We start from the raw sequence: 12,750 nt of genomic DNA, 5'->3' as shown, positions 1-12,750 counted from the left end.
AAGCTTGGAATTAAAATCTTGGAACTGCATCTCCATCCAGGACCGAAGAAGACAATGATGTTCTTCTGGGACGATGCTGCTAAGAAAGCCCAGGAAGAATCACATGACAGATGGAAATGAAGCCCACTGTCACAAACACACCGAATACATTTGTTCTCCCACAGATATCAAGAGCACAACAACAAAGTCACTCAGGACTCCCATGCAGTTACTTCAGTAAAGGAGTCTAATGTCTTTTAATGTAGCTTGACACACAGCACCTCAAATGACCTTCATTTTCTAAAGTGCATTGGCATGAGCATGACAGAAGTTACAGAACAAGGCAATCTTGAACCTCTGCCACCATTTTGGATTTACTCTTGATGGAGCTCTCGAGCCCTGCTGTGGCACCATTTTTACTCCCACGTTGCAGTACTGTAAAGGAAAACACTAGCTTCAGGGTGGTGGAGAATAAGGCACTTTGGTTTCATTTCAGAACACATTCGGTAAGTATTTGGGGCCTGAGGTCCATGTGAAAAACCAATAGAACCAACCATTTGCCCTGTATTTCCATCAGAGGTCTCATCCGACAGCAAAGTACAATATAGTCTTATAGCAGGGTAATATGGGAGGGAGAGTTCAATAAAAAGGTCTCTGCTCCCGGTGAAGCTGCCTCGATTTCCAGCCACTTTGCCGAGGGATTTCACTCTCAGAAACAGAGTCAACCCTCAAGCTCGTGACGAACACACAAAGGAGTAAATTCTCATCTTCAACTGGTGTAATCTTGGCGTTACTGTGTAGAGGACAAAGGAGCTATACTGGATCTCTGCAAAAGTAAAGGAGAACAGAATCCTGACCTGTGTCTTGTACCAGAGGCAGGGCCAATCTAAGCCTTTAATCTATCCAGTCTATGCATTGACACCATGAATTTCTCAAACTGCCTGTGTTATTGAGGGCCTGAGTTTTGGGCTCCCAACTTGGGAGCCCAACATTCATGGAGTTCCCTTTTCAGAATGTGCGTGCTGAGCGATATCAGAAAGTATCTCTAGTTGAGCACCCAAGATGTGAGGCATCACAAATCACTCGTCCCTTTTGAAAATCTTGACCTTGGCTCTAGCTATAGATTTCCTGAGTGATCTTGGTCAAATCAATAACTTCAGTCTCTCCATATGTAACACTATGTCTTTTCTCCCTTGGCCGTCCAATGCTGTCCTGCAGCAGGGTGTTGACCAGCTAGGTTAGATTTGTTTTCTCTGGATGGATGCCCGGGGCTTCTTGCTCCTCTCCATCAATTATAGCCAGCTTGGCGTTGGGTAATGGTATGAGTATCGCCTCTGGCTCTAAGGAGCCCTCTGATTGGCTGGGAGATAGCTGCCCACGTCTCTACCCCTTTGCTTCAGCCTGAGAAGGAGCAAATAGCGATTTAGTCTTTCTTTTTAATGTAGAAATGTTGGAATGTGTGGAAACCCAAACACAATTTGGCTTGACCTGAAACTTTGGCTCGAAGCAGCCATGTGCTGGTGGGCAACATTTAGGGCAAGCAATTGTTTTTATCCTCAGCAGATTGAATGGGCACATATCTGCTGAATCTATACGGTTCTGATGTTGATCTCACTATCTGGTTTTCTTTGTGTTGCGTATGTGCCAATATAATGCATCATAATTTTGTAACATACAGTAGAACCTCAGGGTTATGAACACTAGAGTTACCAACTGACCAGTCAACCACACACCTCATTTGGAACCAGAAGTATGCAATCAGGCAGCAGCAGAGGCAACAACAACAAGAAAAAGCAAATACAGCACCGTGTTAAACATAACTACCAAAAAAGTGAAGGGAAAGTTTAACAAAAAGATTTGACAACTGTTCTGTGCTTGTTACATTTAAATTAAGATGGTTAAAAGCAGCATTTTTCTTCTGTAGAGTAAAGTTTCAAAGCTGTATTAAGTCAATGTTCAGTGGTAAACTTTTAAAAGAACCACCCTCATGTTTTGTTCAGCGTTACGAACAACCTCCATGCCCAAGGTGGTTACAGCTCTGAGGTTCTACTGTCTGTAGTTTTTGAAGGGTGGCACATATATTCAGTATTTGAGGTGGGGTGATGGGAGGGATATATATCTCCCAGCTCTCTGGAATTGAGATGTAGATGGCACAGAAAGATTCTCCATTGAGAATACCCCTGCTTACTGATCTCCCTCCCCTTTAGCTCCCAATCCTTCCATTTACAGCTTCAGACACTAACAAAACGTCTACCGAGCTATTTCATAACAATTTATCCTTACGCTTCTTTATGAGTTTAGTAATTCTCACAACACCCATATGAAACAGGTCATTATTATCTTATTATCTAAGAAAGTGATCACTGATGTTTTCAGCCTAATTCAGTTGCCCAAGGCCACTCCAGTGGAAAGCCTGGAACTGGAACTCAGGAACACCTAATTACTAATAGTCTCGTTAGTTATAATTTGAACTCTAATATCTCCAGGATAGCAGCTGTGTTTCAGGGCCCCATTGTGCAGCTCAGTATATAAACTCAGAGTGTATGCTGCATTATGAACACATTATGACAAACAATCACAAGGGGATTACTTTAACTTACTTCTAATAGCGGATAGGAACATGAGGTTGAAATATGATTCTGAAATATTGTAGAAAAGTGGAATTTTCTTTTATTTATATCAGCTTGGGTCACAAGCCTTCAGGGACCTGCACAAGTGCTTAACTTGAATTGTGTGAACAGCCTCATTGAGTTCAAACCATCAACTCAAACACTTGAAATGCAGAATGTGAATATGTATCGCAGGAAGGGAGATGTCGAGATTTTTGTGGGGTATAAAACAAGCCAAGTTTTTAGAGTGTATTAATGAGGTATCGGAGGAAATTCATTATTCAACTAAAAACCTTTTCCGATTTTTTATAAGAAGAGCACTCATACTTCCTTAAAGGTTATAATACATTAGGGAAAAGACATTACATTATTAATGGAGAGTAATTATTTTAGAAATTCAAGTGTATCTTGTTAATAGTAAGGCTTTTGATTCAGTCCAACATGGGATTCTCTTAAACAAATTAGGGAAACATTTCCCTCGACCACATGTTCGAGATGACATTTCTAAAAAGTGGGCGCATAACTGGTTGAAAGTCCTGACTCAAAGATTAGTTATCAATAATTTCCTTTCTATGTGGGAGACATATTTAGTGGGGACCCAAAAGAAGCTGTCCTGAGTCCAGTACTATGCGATATATTCTTTAATGATTTTAGTAATGGTGTGGAGAGTACACTTATACAATTTGTGAATGACATCAAGCTGAATGGGGTTGTAAGTATTTTGGAGGGCAGGATTTGAATTCAAAATGACCTTGACAAATCGGAGAATTGGTCTGAAATCAACAAGATGAAATTCAATAAAGAAAAGTGCAGAGTCTTATAATTAGGATAGAAACTGTCCTGCTCTAATTGGCATCAGTTAGGCCTTAGATGGAGCATTGTGTCCAGTTCTAGATGACACACTTAGGTAGGAAAGACGTGGACCAATTGCAGAGAGACCAGAGGAGAGCTGCAAAAATGATAAAAGGTTTAGAAAATTGGAGCTATGAGAAAAAGTTAAAGAAACCTTGGCAAATTTAGTCCTGAGAAACCAAAAACTGAGAGGGAGGGGGGAGGGAACTAATAACAGTCTTCATGTGTGTTCTGGAGTGTCATAGAGAGGATGCTGGTCAATTTTTCTCCATATCCACTAAAGATAGGACAAGGAAAAGTCTGGAAAAGAGAAGACTGAGCGGGGACATGATAACAGTTTTCAAGTAAGTAAAAGGTTGTTAAAAGGAAGAGGGAGAAAAATTGTTCTTCTTAACCACTGAGGATAGGACAAGAAGCAACGGGCTTAAATTGCAGCAAGGGCGGTTTAGGTTGGACATTAGGAAAAACATCCTAACTGTCAGGGTGGTTAAGCACTGGACTAAATTGCCCAGGGAGGTTTTGGAATCTTTATCATTGGAGATTTTTAAGAGCTGATTAGACAAACCCCTGTCAGAGATGGTCTAGATAATACTTAGTCCTGCCATGAGTGCAGGGGACTGGACTAGATACCTCTCGAGGTCCCTTCCAGTCGTATGATTCTATGATCATCTGCAACAAGGGAGATTTATGTTATATATCATCATAAACGTTTTAACTATCATGATAGTTAAGCTCTGATTTTAGGCTTTCAAGGAAGACTGCAGAATCCTCATCAGTGGAGGTTTTGAAGAACAGGTTAAATAAACACCTGTTAGGGATGGTCTAGGTGTACTTGGTCCCACCTCAGTGCAGAGGAATTGACTATATGACCTCTCGAGGTCTCCTCCTGCCTTATATTTCAAACAATTCTATGACTCTATAGAATATTTAGAAGAGGGAAATATAGTCTTTTTGAGAGTCATTTATTTATTCCCATTCTATTAGAGACAGTGTAACAAGGGAGTAATTCCCTCCTGTGCAGAGAACCCACACAGTGTTATTGACCAATTCATGTACTGATTCTCTTCTTTCTTATGGGCATGAGTGGGATTGATACAGTGCATAGAGCTTGTGTGGACTATCTGCACAGGGGGGAATTCAATCCAGAGTGCTTTGGAAAGAAAGAATGGAGGGGAAAGGAAAACCAGAAGGCCGATAATATGATGCAGCATCATTTTTAATGGGAACGAGCATCAGAGTTTGCACTTACAGAATGAATTAATGCAGAGTACAGAAATTGTATTTTCAGGGTTACAAAGAGAGCTACAACCAATCACCAGCTGCAGAGTGATGCATGTCACACAATCTGTTCTGCCGTCTTGCAGCCAGCCACACAGTGTGAAAATCATCTCACATTTTCCACCAGATTAAGTCACTTGTGGTAGATTGTTCAGCATCAAAAAGGACAAAGCATAATATGAGTGTAAGACTAAACTGCAAAACCACTACACCATAAAGAAAAGGTAACATATAACAAGAAGAAGCCATAGGGAGCCCTGAATTATATAGGCAATGAACACCCATAGCCCCCGCTGATTTTGAGTGGAGCTGTAGGCTCTGATTTTTCATAAGTTGAATGGTGAATCTGTCTTCTCTTCCATTTCCTGGTTGTTTCTTCTTCCGTGCTTCTTTCTTCTGGGTTTAACATGGGCCACAGCTTCCACGGCGGGAAGAATAGCACCTCCTACCATATCTCCTCCCATACCCGCATAAGCCACCATAGCCACCCCCGTATCCACCACCATAACCACATAAGCCTCCATAACCATATGAGCCTCCATAACCGCTTAAGCCCCCATAACCATATGAGCCTCCATAACCGCTTAAGCCCCGATAACCATAACCACCCTCTAAAGCACCCCCATATCCACCACCATAACCAATTGAGCCACCCAAAACACCACCCCCAAATGAGCCCCCAGCTCCATAGGGTAGAGTTGGTAAGGTGCTTCCCACTAGGCTGTGTTGAGGGGAAGTAGAGAGAATTGGTCCTGGGAATAGCACGGAAACCGGTGGTGGATAGACCACTGCTGTTGAATCTGCACACGAGGTGATACAAGGCTCATTGCGGGCAACAACACATGGATCTGGGCATATGTCAGGATAACACGGGCTGGGTCGGCAAGACAGGTCTTTGCAGAAAGACATTTTTTGTGATGGTCGTAAACCTGAAACACACAGAAGGGAGCAGAGGAAACTTAACATGCTTGAGGTAGAGCTGCTGTTCAATAGTTATATTTCAAATCTGACCTCCATGGTTTAATGGAAACAGCAGGGTCAGATCATCAGCCCAGGCAACCCATTGTGATTCCAGTGACATCACCCAAAGAGCTGGCAATGGGTATTTACACATAAAGTGTCAGAATAATACAGTCTATTATCTAAGGCTGAGATTTTTCATAATTGTCTAAAGAATTTCCATGTCCAATCCCAAATTATAATTATTGGGAACAGGGGTCCCAATCCCATATGTAGATTTGAAAATCCCAACCAGATATTTTTAAAGTCAGCATGTGCAAACATCTACGACTGACTAGCTACAGAAAGTCTCCTATGCAAAGAAAGATGCCTCCTGTCCCAACACTTGTAAAATCACACCACACAGGACTTAGTTCAAAATTCAAAACTATCAATAAAACAACAATTTGCAGCAGTCGGACCCAGAGAGACTTACCAAGTTCACCAACAGGAAGAAGTCAAGAGAAGTGGATAGAACAACCTGGAGTTGCAGACACTTTTATACACCTTCTTAGCCAATGGGAAGGATAGTAGACACCCTTTATGCACTCAGACCTTGTTATTAACCCAATAAACTATTTTCTTGAATGCGCAACTCCTCTAATTATTGTAATGGCTTTGATCATGGTTAATGATGACTATTCAATTCACATACCCACATAGGATGACATGCATTCTACTATTTGTGGTTCCCTTTCATCTTGAATCTTTATGGGCCTGATATCATCATGGTATCATTCCAACGGCTTTCTTGGTGTCAACATGGGACTAAATCTATCTCCATTTCTTTAATTCTGCTTTGAATAATCTCAGACTATGTGGGTGACTCAGGGGTGTATCACTTGTACAATCTGCTGTCATGCACAAGATTCCATGTTAGTTCTTTATATCCGGACTAGTATCTAATTAGCGGCAAGGTGGAGTTTACCCTTGGAACTCCTTGGAGGATCGGAGGTATTACTTAGCATGCTTGGAATACCTACCCATAACTATTCACTATGTGTTTGCACCAACATGCTTTTGAAATCAATGGATGTCTTTCCAATCAATGCAATGGCCTTCAAACTAGGCCTTCTGGATTACAATACTCTCCTGGATTTGTGGCCAATATAAGACCTATGAATAACTTCAATACCTGATAAGCCTTCAAAGTAGAGCTGAAGCAGGACCAAAATGTTGAATACTTTTTTATGTTCTACCTGTGCCCAGAGATGACAGTCAGCCTAATGGGTTTAGGCATTCCCGTCTGAAGAGAAGTGCAGTTAAGCGATCAGTGGTTTAGAGTCAAGGACTCAAGTGACGATCAAAATAGAACACCCAAAGTCTACTTACTGCAGACATTTCCCGGAGTTGCAGCAAAGAGTGTCAGTAAGTGAAAGGAAGGAGTGCAGTGTTGTATAAAGGCTTGGGATTAAAATCTTGGAATTGCATCTCCATCCAGGCCCTAACAAGACCGTGGTGTTCTGCTGGGTCAATGCGCCTGACAAAGCCCGGAGGAATCACATGAGAGATGGAAACGAAGCCCACTGTCACAAACACACCAAATGAGTCTTCAGTAATGGAGTCTAATGTCTTTTGATGTTGCTCGACACACATACCTCAAATGACCATCATTTTTTACAGTGAATTGGAGCTACCATGGCTCGAGATAACAAAAGCTACAAAATCTGCAGTGTTGAATCTCTGCTGCCTTTTTGGATTCACTCCTGGTGGAGCTCTCGTGCTCTGATATGGTACCATTTGTACACCCTCATTGCACTAATGTAAAGGACAACGCTAGGTTCGAGGCAGTGAAGAATTAGGCCCTTCAGTTCTATTTGAACATGCATTCCCTGAACATGTGGATCCTGAGGTCCATGCGAAAAAATCATGAACATAAAATCAGTTGAACCAACCGTTTGCCCTGCGTTTCCATCAGAGGTCTCAGTTGACAGCCGTGTCTTATAGCAGGGTAATATGGGGGAGAGTTCCATAAAAAGGTCTCTGCTCCTAGTGAAGCCGCCTCGATTTCCAGCCACTTTGCCGAGGGATTTCACTCTCAAAAACAGGATCACCCCTCAAGCTCATGAGGGGTAAATTTTCATCTTAAACTGGTGTAATTCTGGAGTTACTCTGCAGAGGTCAAATGAGCTACGCTGGGTTTCTACAAGCGAAAAGAAGAACAGAATCCTGACCTGTGTCTTGTACCAGAGGCAGGGCAAAACCAAGCCTTTAGTCTCTCCAAGCTATCTATTTAACCATAATTTTCTAAAGGAACTAGTGTTATTGGGTGCCTGAGTTTTGAGCTCCCACACTTCCCTATCCCCTTTGTTTCAACTTTAGTAGGAGCAAAGGATTATGTAGTCTGTATTCCTGTTGCAGAAAAGTTGGAATGGGTGGAAATCCAAACACAATTTGGCATGACCTGAACATTTGGCTTGACGCGCCCATGTGCTGATGAGCAAAATTTAGGGCAAGTAGTTGGTTTAATTCTCAGAAGATTGTACTGGCACATACCTGCTGAATGTACATGGTTGTGATGTTGACATCACTATTATGTTTTCCTTGCATGGCACATGTTCCGGTACATTTTGTTATAATTTTGGAGCACATGTAGGGGTGCATGTTTATTCGGGACTTGAGTTGGTGTGACGGGATGGATATACATCTCCCAGCTCTGTGGAACTGAGAGAATATCCCTGTTTCCTGCTCCTCGTCCCCGATAGCTCCTAAACCTTGCGTGTACAGCTTCAGACACTAATAAAAAGGTGCCAATCTCTTTCATAGCAATTGATGGTTTCGCTGTTTTATGAGACCAGCTGTTCTCACAACACCCATATGAAACAGGTAGTTATTAACTTCTTACCTAAGAAAGTGATCACTGATGCCCAGAGCCTAACTGAGTTGCCCAAGGCCATTCTGGTGGAAAGATTAGGAAACTCAGGCACATCTAATTCCTAATAGTTATAATTTGAACTCTAACATCTCCAGGATGCGTTCAGGGCTCCATCGTGCTGCTAGCCCAGCGTCTGAGACAGTCCCCATCTCAAAGAGTTGATGAACCAACTAAACATGACAGAAAGGGTGGAAGGAAGGTTTATCATTCCCATTTTACCAACAGGGAGGTGATGAAGAGGGGGATGAAGGGCAAGGCTTTCAATACAGTTAAGCACACTGAGTGTTGAGCTCTTCTGAACATCTGGCCCCAATTGACTTGTCCAATGTCCCACCGACTATGAGCAGCAGAGCGAGTAAAATGGAACTTAGATTTTCTCTCTCTCAGTCCCTGCATGGCCTTATCCACAAGGTCATTCATCCTCTCTAAGGTCCCCATCTGTTGTTCAGTTCTCTAGGCTTCATTGTGGCATTTGTTATTCTCTTTTGAGATCGACGTCCTACAGTTCCCTTGAAATTTTCTGGTAAAACCCACAGCAGAATGAAATCCAATGACAATATTTAGGTTAAATCCCTGGCTGTAAAAAGTAAGCACATGGCAGATTTAGAATATTGCTATCGCAGACATATGGAACTTTGAAATTAACGTGGACAATTATAACATGGAGCAGGGTGGAGACAATGTTACTCATGCCAGTGCTTTTGTTAGGACTGAATCTCAGAATGCAAACCAGCCCTGTGCAGAGTCAGAATAGAGTACCTCGGTTTCTAATTCATCTGTGTCAGCAATTGATGCTAATGAATAAACAGAAAATGTTCTTTTGTGAAAAGAGATCACTCAGCTTATGTAAACTGTCATCGTTGACTTTCCTTCAATGGGGCTACACCAGTTTATATAGAAAATTGGAGCTATGAGAAAAAGTTAAAGAAACCTTGGCAAATTTAGTCCTGAGAAACCAAAAACTGATAGGGGGGGGGGGGGAGGGATCTAATAACAGTCTTCATGTGTGTTCTGGAGTGTCATAGAGAGGATGCTGGTCAATTTTTCTCCATATCCACTAGATAGGACAAGGAAAAGTCTGGAAAAGAGAAGACTGAGAGGGGACATGATAACAGTTTTCAAGTAAGTAAAAGGTTGTTAAAAGGAAGAGGGAGAAAAATTGTTCTTCTGAACCACTGGAGATAGGACAAGAAGCAACGGGCTTAAATTGCAGCAAGGGCGGTTTAGGTTGGACATTAGGAAAAACTTCCTAACTGTCAGGGTGGTTAAGCACTGGACTAAATTGCCCAGGGAGGTTTTGGAATCTTCATCATTGGAGATTTTTAAGAGCTGATTAGACAAACCCCTGTCAGAGATGGTCTAGATAATACTTAGTCCTGCCATGAGTGCAGGGGACTGGACTAGATACCTCTCGAGGTCCCTTCCAGTCGTATGATTCTATGATCATCTGCAACAAGGGAGATTTATGTTATATATCATCATAAACGTTTTAACTATCATGATAGTTAAGCTCTGATTTTAGGCTTTCAAGGGAGACTGCAGAATCCTCATCACTGGAGGTTTTGAAGAACAGGTTAAATAAACACCTGTTAGGGATGGTCTAGGTGTACTTGGTCCCACCTCAGTGCAGAGGGATGGACTATATGACCTCTCGAGGTCTCCTCCTGCCTTATATTTCAAACAATTCTATGACTCTATAGAATATTTAGAAGAGGGAAATATAGTCTTTTTGAGAGTCATTTATTTATTCCCATTCTATTAGAGACAGTGTAACAAGGGAGTAATTCCCTCCTGTGCAGAGAACCCACACAGTGTTATTGACCAATTCATGTACTGATTCTCTTCTTTCTTATGGGCATGAGTGGGATTGATACAGTGCATAGAGCTTGTGTGGACTATCTGCACAGGGGGGAATTCAATCCAGAGTGCTTTGGAAAGAAAGAATGGAGGGGAAAGGAAAACCAGAAGGCCGATAATATGATGCAGCATCATTTTTAATGGGAACGAGCATCAGAGTTTGCACTTACAGAATGAATTAATGCAGAGTACAGAAATTGTATTTTCAGGGTTACAAAGAGAGCTACAACCAATCACCAGCTGCAGAGTGATGCAAGTCACACAATCTGTTCTGCCGTCTTGCAGCCAGCCAAGCAGTGTGAAAATCATCTCACATTTTCCACCAGAGTAAGTCACTTATGGTTGATTGTTCATCATCAAAAAGGACAAAGCATAATATGAGCGTAAGACTAAACTGCAAAACCACTACACCATAAAGAAAAGGTAACATATAACAAGAAGAAGCCATAGGGAGCCCTGAATTATATAGGCAATGAACACCCATAGCCCCCGCTGATTTTGAGTGGAGCTGTAGGCTCTGATTTTTCATAAGTTGAATGGTGAATCTGTCTTCTCTTCCATTTCCTGGTTGTTTCTTCTTCCGTGCTTCTTTCTTCTGGGTTTAACATGGGCCACAGCTTCCACGGCGGGAAGAATAGCACCTCCTCCCATATCTCCTCCCATACCCGCATAAGCCACCATAGCCACCCCCGTATCCACCACCATAACCACATAAGCCTCCATAACCATATGAGCCTCCATAACCGCTTAAGCCCCCATAACCATATGAGCCTCCATAACCGCTTAAGCCCCCATAACCATAACCACCCTCTAAAGCACCCCCATATCCACCACCATAACCAATTGAGCCACCCAAAACACCACCCCCAAATGAGCCCCCAGCTCCATAGGGTAGAGTTGGTAAGGTGCTTCCCACTAGGCTGTGTTGAGGGGTAGTAGAGAGAATTGGTCCTGGGAATAGCACGGAAACCGGTGGTGGATAGACCACTGCTGTTGAATCTGCACACGAGGTGATACAAGGCTCATTGCGGGCAACAACACATGGATCTGGGCATATGTCAGGATAACACGGGCTGGGTCGGCAAGACAGGTCTTTGCAGAAAGACATTTTTTGTGATGGTCGTAAACCTGAAACACACAGAAGGGAGCAGAGGAAACTTAACATGCTTGAGGTAGAGCTGCTGTTCAATAGTTATATTTCAAATCTGACCTCCATGGTTTAATGGAAACAGCAGGGTCAGATCATCAGCCCAGGCAACCCATTGTGATTCCAGTGACATCACCCAAAGAGCTGGCAATGGGTATTTACACATAAAGTGTCAGAATGATGCAGTCTATTATCTAAGGCTGAGATTTTTCATAATTGTCTAAAGAATTTCCATGTCCAATCCCAAATTATAATTATTGGGAACAGGGGTCCCAATCCCATATGTAGATTTGAAAATCCCAACCAGATATTTTTAAAGTCAGCATGTGCAAACATCTACGACTGACTAGCTACAGAAAGTCTCCTATGCAAAGAAAGATGCCTCCTGTCCCAACACTTGTAAAATCACACCACACAGGACTTAGTTCAAAATTCAAAACTATCAATAAAACAACAATTTGCAGCAGTCGGACCCAGAGAGACTTACCAAGTTCACCAACAGGAAGAAGTCAAGAGAAGTGGATAGAACAACCTGGAGTTGCAGACACTTTTATACACCTTCTTAGCCAATGGGAAGGATAGTAGACACCCTTTATGCACTCAGACCTTGTTATTAACCCAATAAACTATTTTCTTGAATGCGCAACTCCTCTAATTATTGTAATGGCTTTGATCATGGTTAATGATGACTATTCAATTCACATACCCACATAGGATGACATGCATTCTACTATTTGTGGTTCCCTTTCATCTTGAATCTTTATGGGCCTGATATCATCATGGTATCATTCCAACGGCTTTCTTGGTGTCAACATGGGACTAAATCTATCTCCATTTCTTTAATTCTGCTTTGAATAATCTCAGACTATGTGGGTGACTCAGGGGTGTATCACTTGTACAATCTGCTGTCATGCACAAGATTCCATGTTAGTTCTTTATATCCGGACTAGTATCTAATTAGCGGCAAGGTGGAGTTTACCCTTGGAACTCCTTGGAGGATCGGAGGTATTACTTAGCATGCTTGGAATACCTACCCATAACTATTCACTATGTGTTTGCACCAACATGCTTTTGAAATCAATGGATGTCTTTCCAATCAATGCAATGGCCTTCAAACTAGGCCTTCTGGATTACAATACTCTCCTGGATTTGTG

General features: G+C 42.1%; 2 protein-coding genes across 2 annotated transcripts; both read right to left on the bottom strand.

Moving 5' to 3' along the window:
• Positions 1-5,120: 5,120 nt before the first annotated feature.
• On the bottom strand, positions 5,121-5,627 carry LOC135892701 (scale keratin-like). Its single transcript, XM_065420492.1, has one exon. It carries the CDS (start codon positions 5,625-5,627, stop codon positions 5,121-5,123), a length of 507 nt encoding a protein of 168 aa, XP_065276564.1.
• Positions 5,628-11,050: 5,423 nt separating this feature from the next.
• Positions 11,051-11,557, bottom strand: LOC135892628 (scale keratin-like). Its single transcript, XM_065420426.1, has one exon. The coding sequence runs from the start codon at positions 11,555-11,557 to the stop codon at positions 11,051-11,053; it is 507 nt and encodes a 168-aa protein (XP_065276498.1).
• Positions 11,558-12,750: the final 1,193 nt, after the last annotated feature.

Source organism: Emys orbicularis, chromosome 20, assembly GCF_028017835.1.
Source record: "Emys orbicularis isolate rEmyOrb1 chromosome 20, rEmyOrb1.hap1, whole genome shotgun sequence".
Lineage (NCBI taxonomy): Eukaryota > Metazoa > Chordata > Testudines > Emydidae > Emys > Emys orbicularis.
This window is presented reverse-complemented; position numbering and strand designations above follow the sequence as displayed.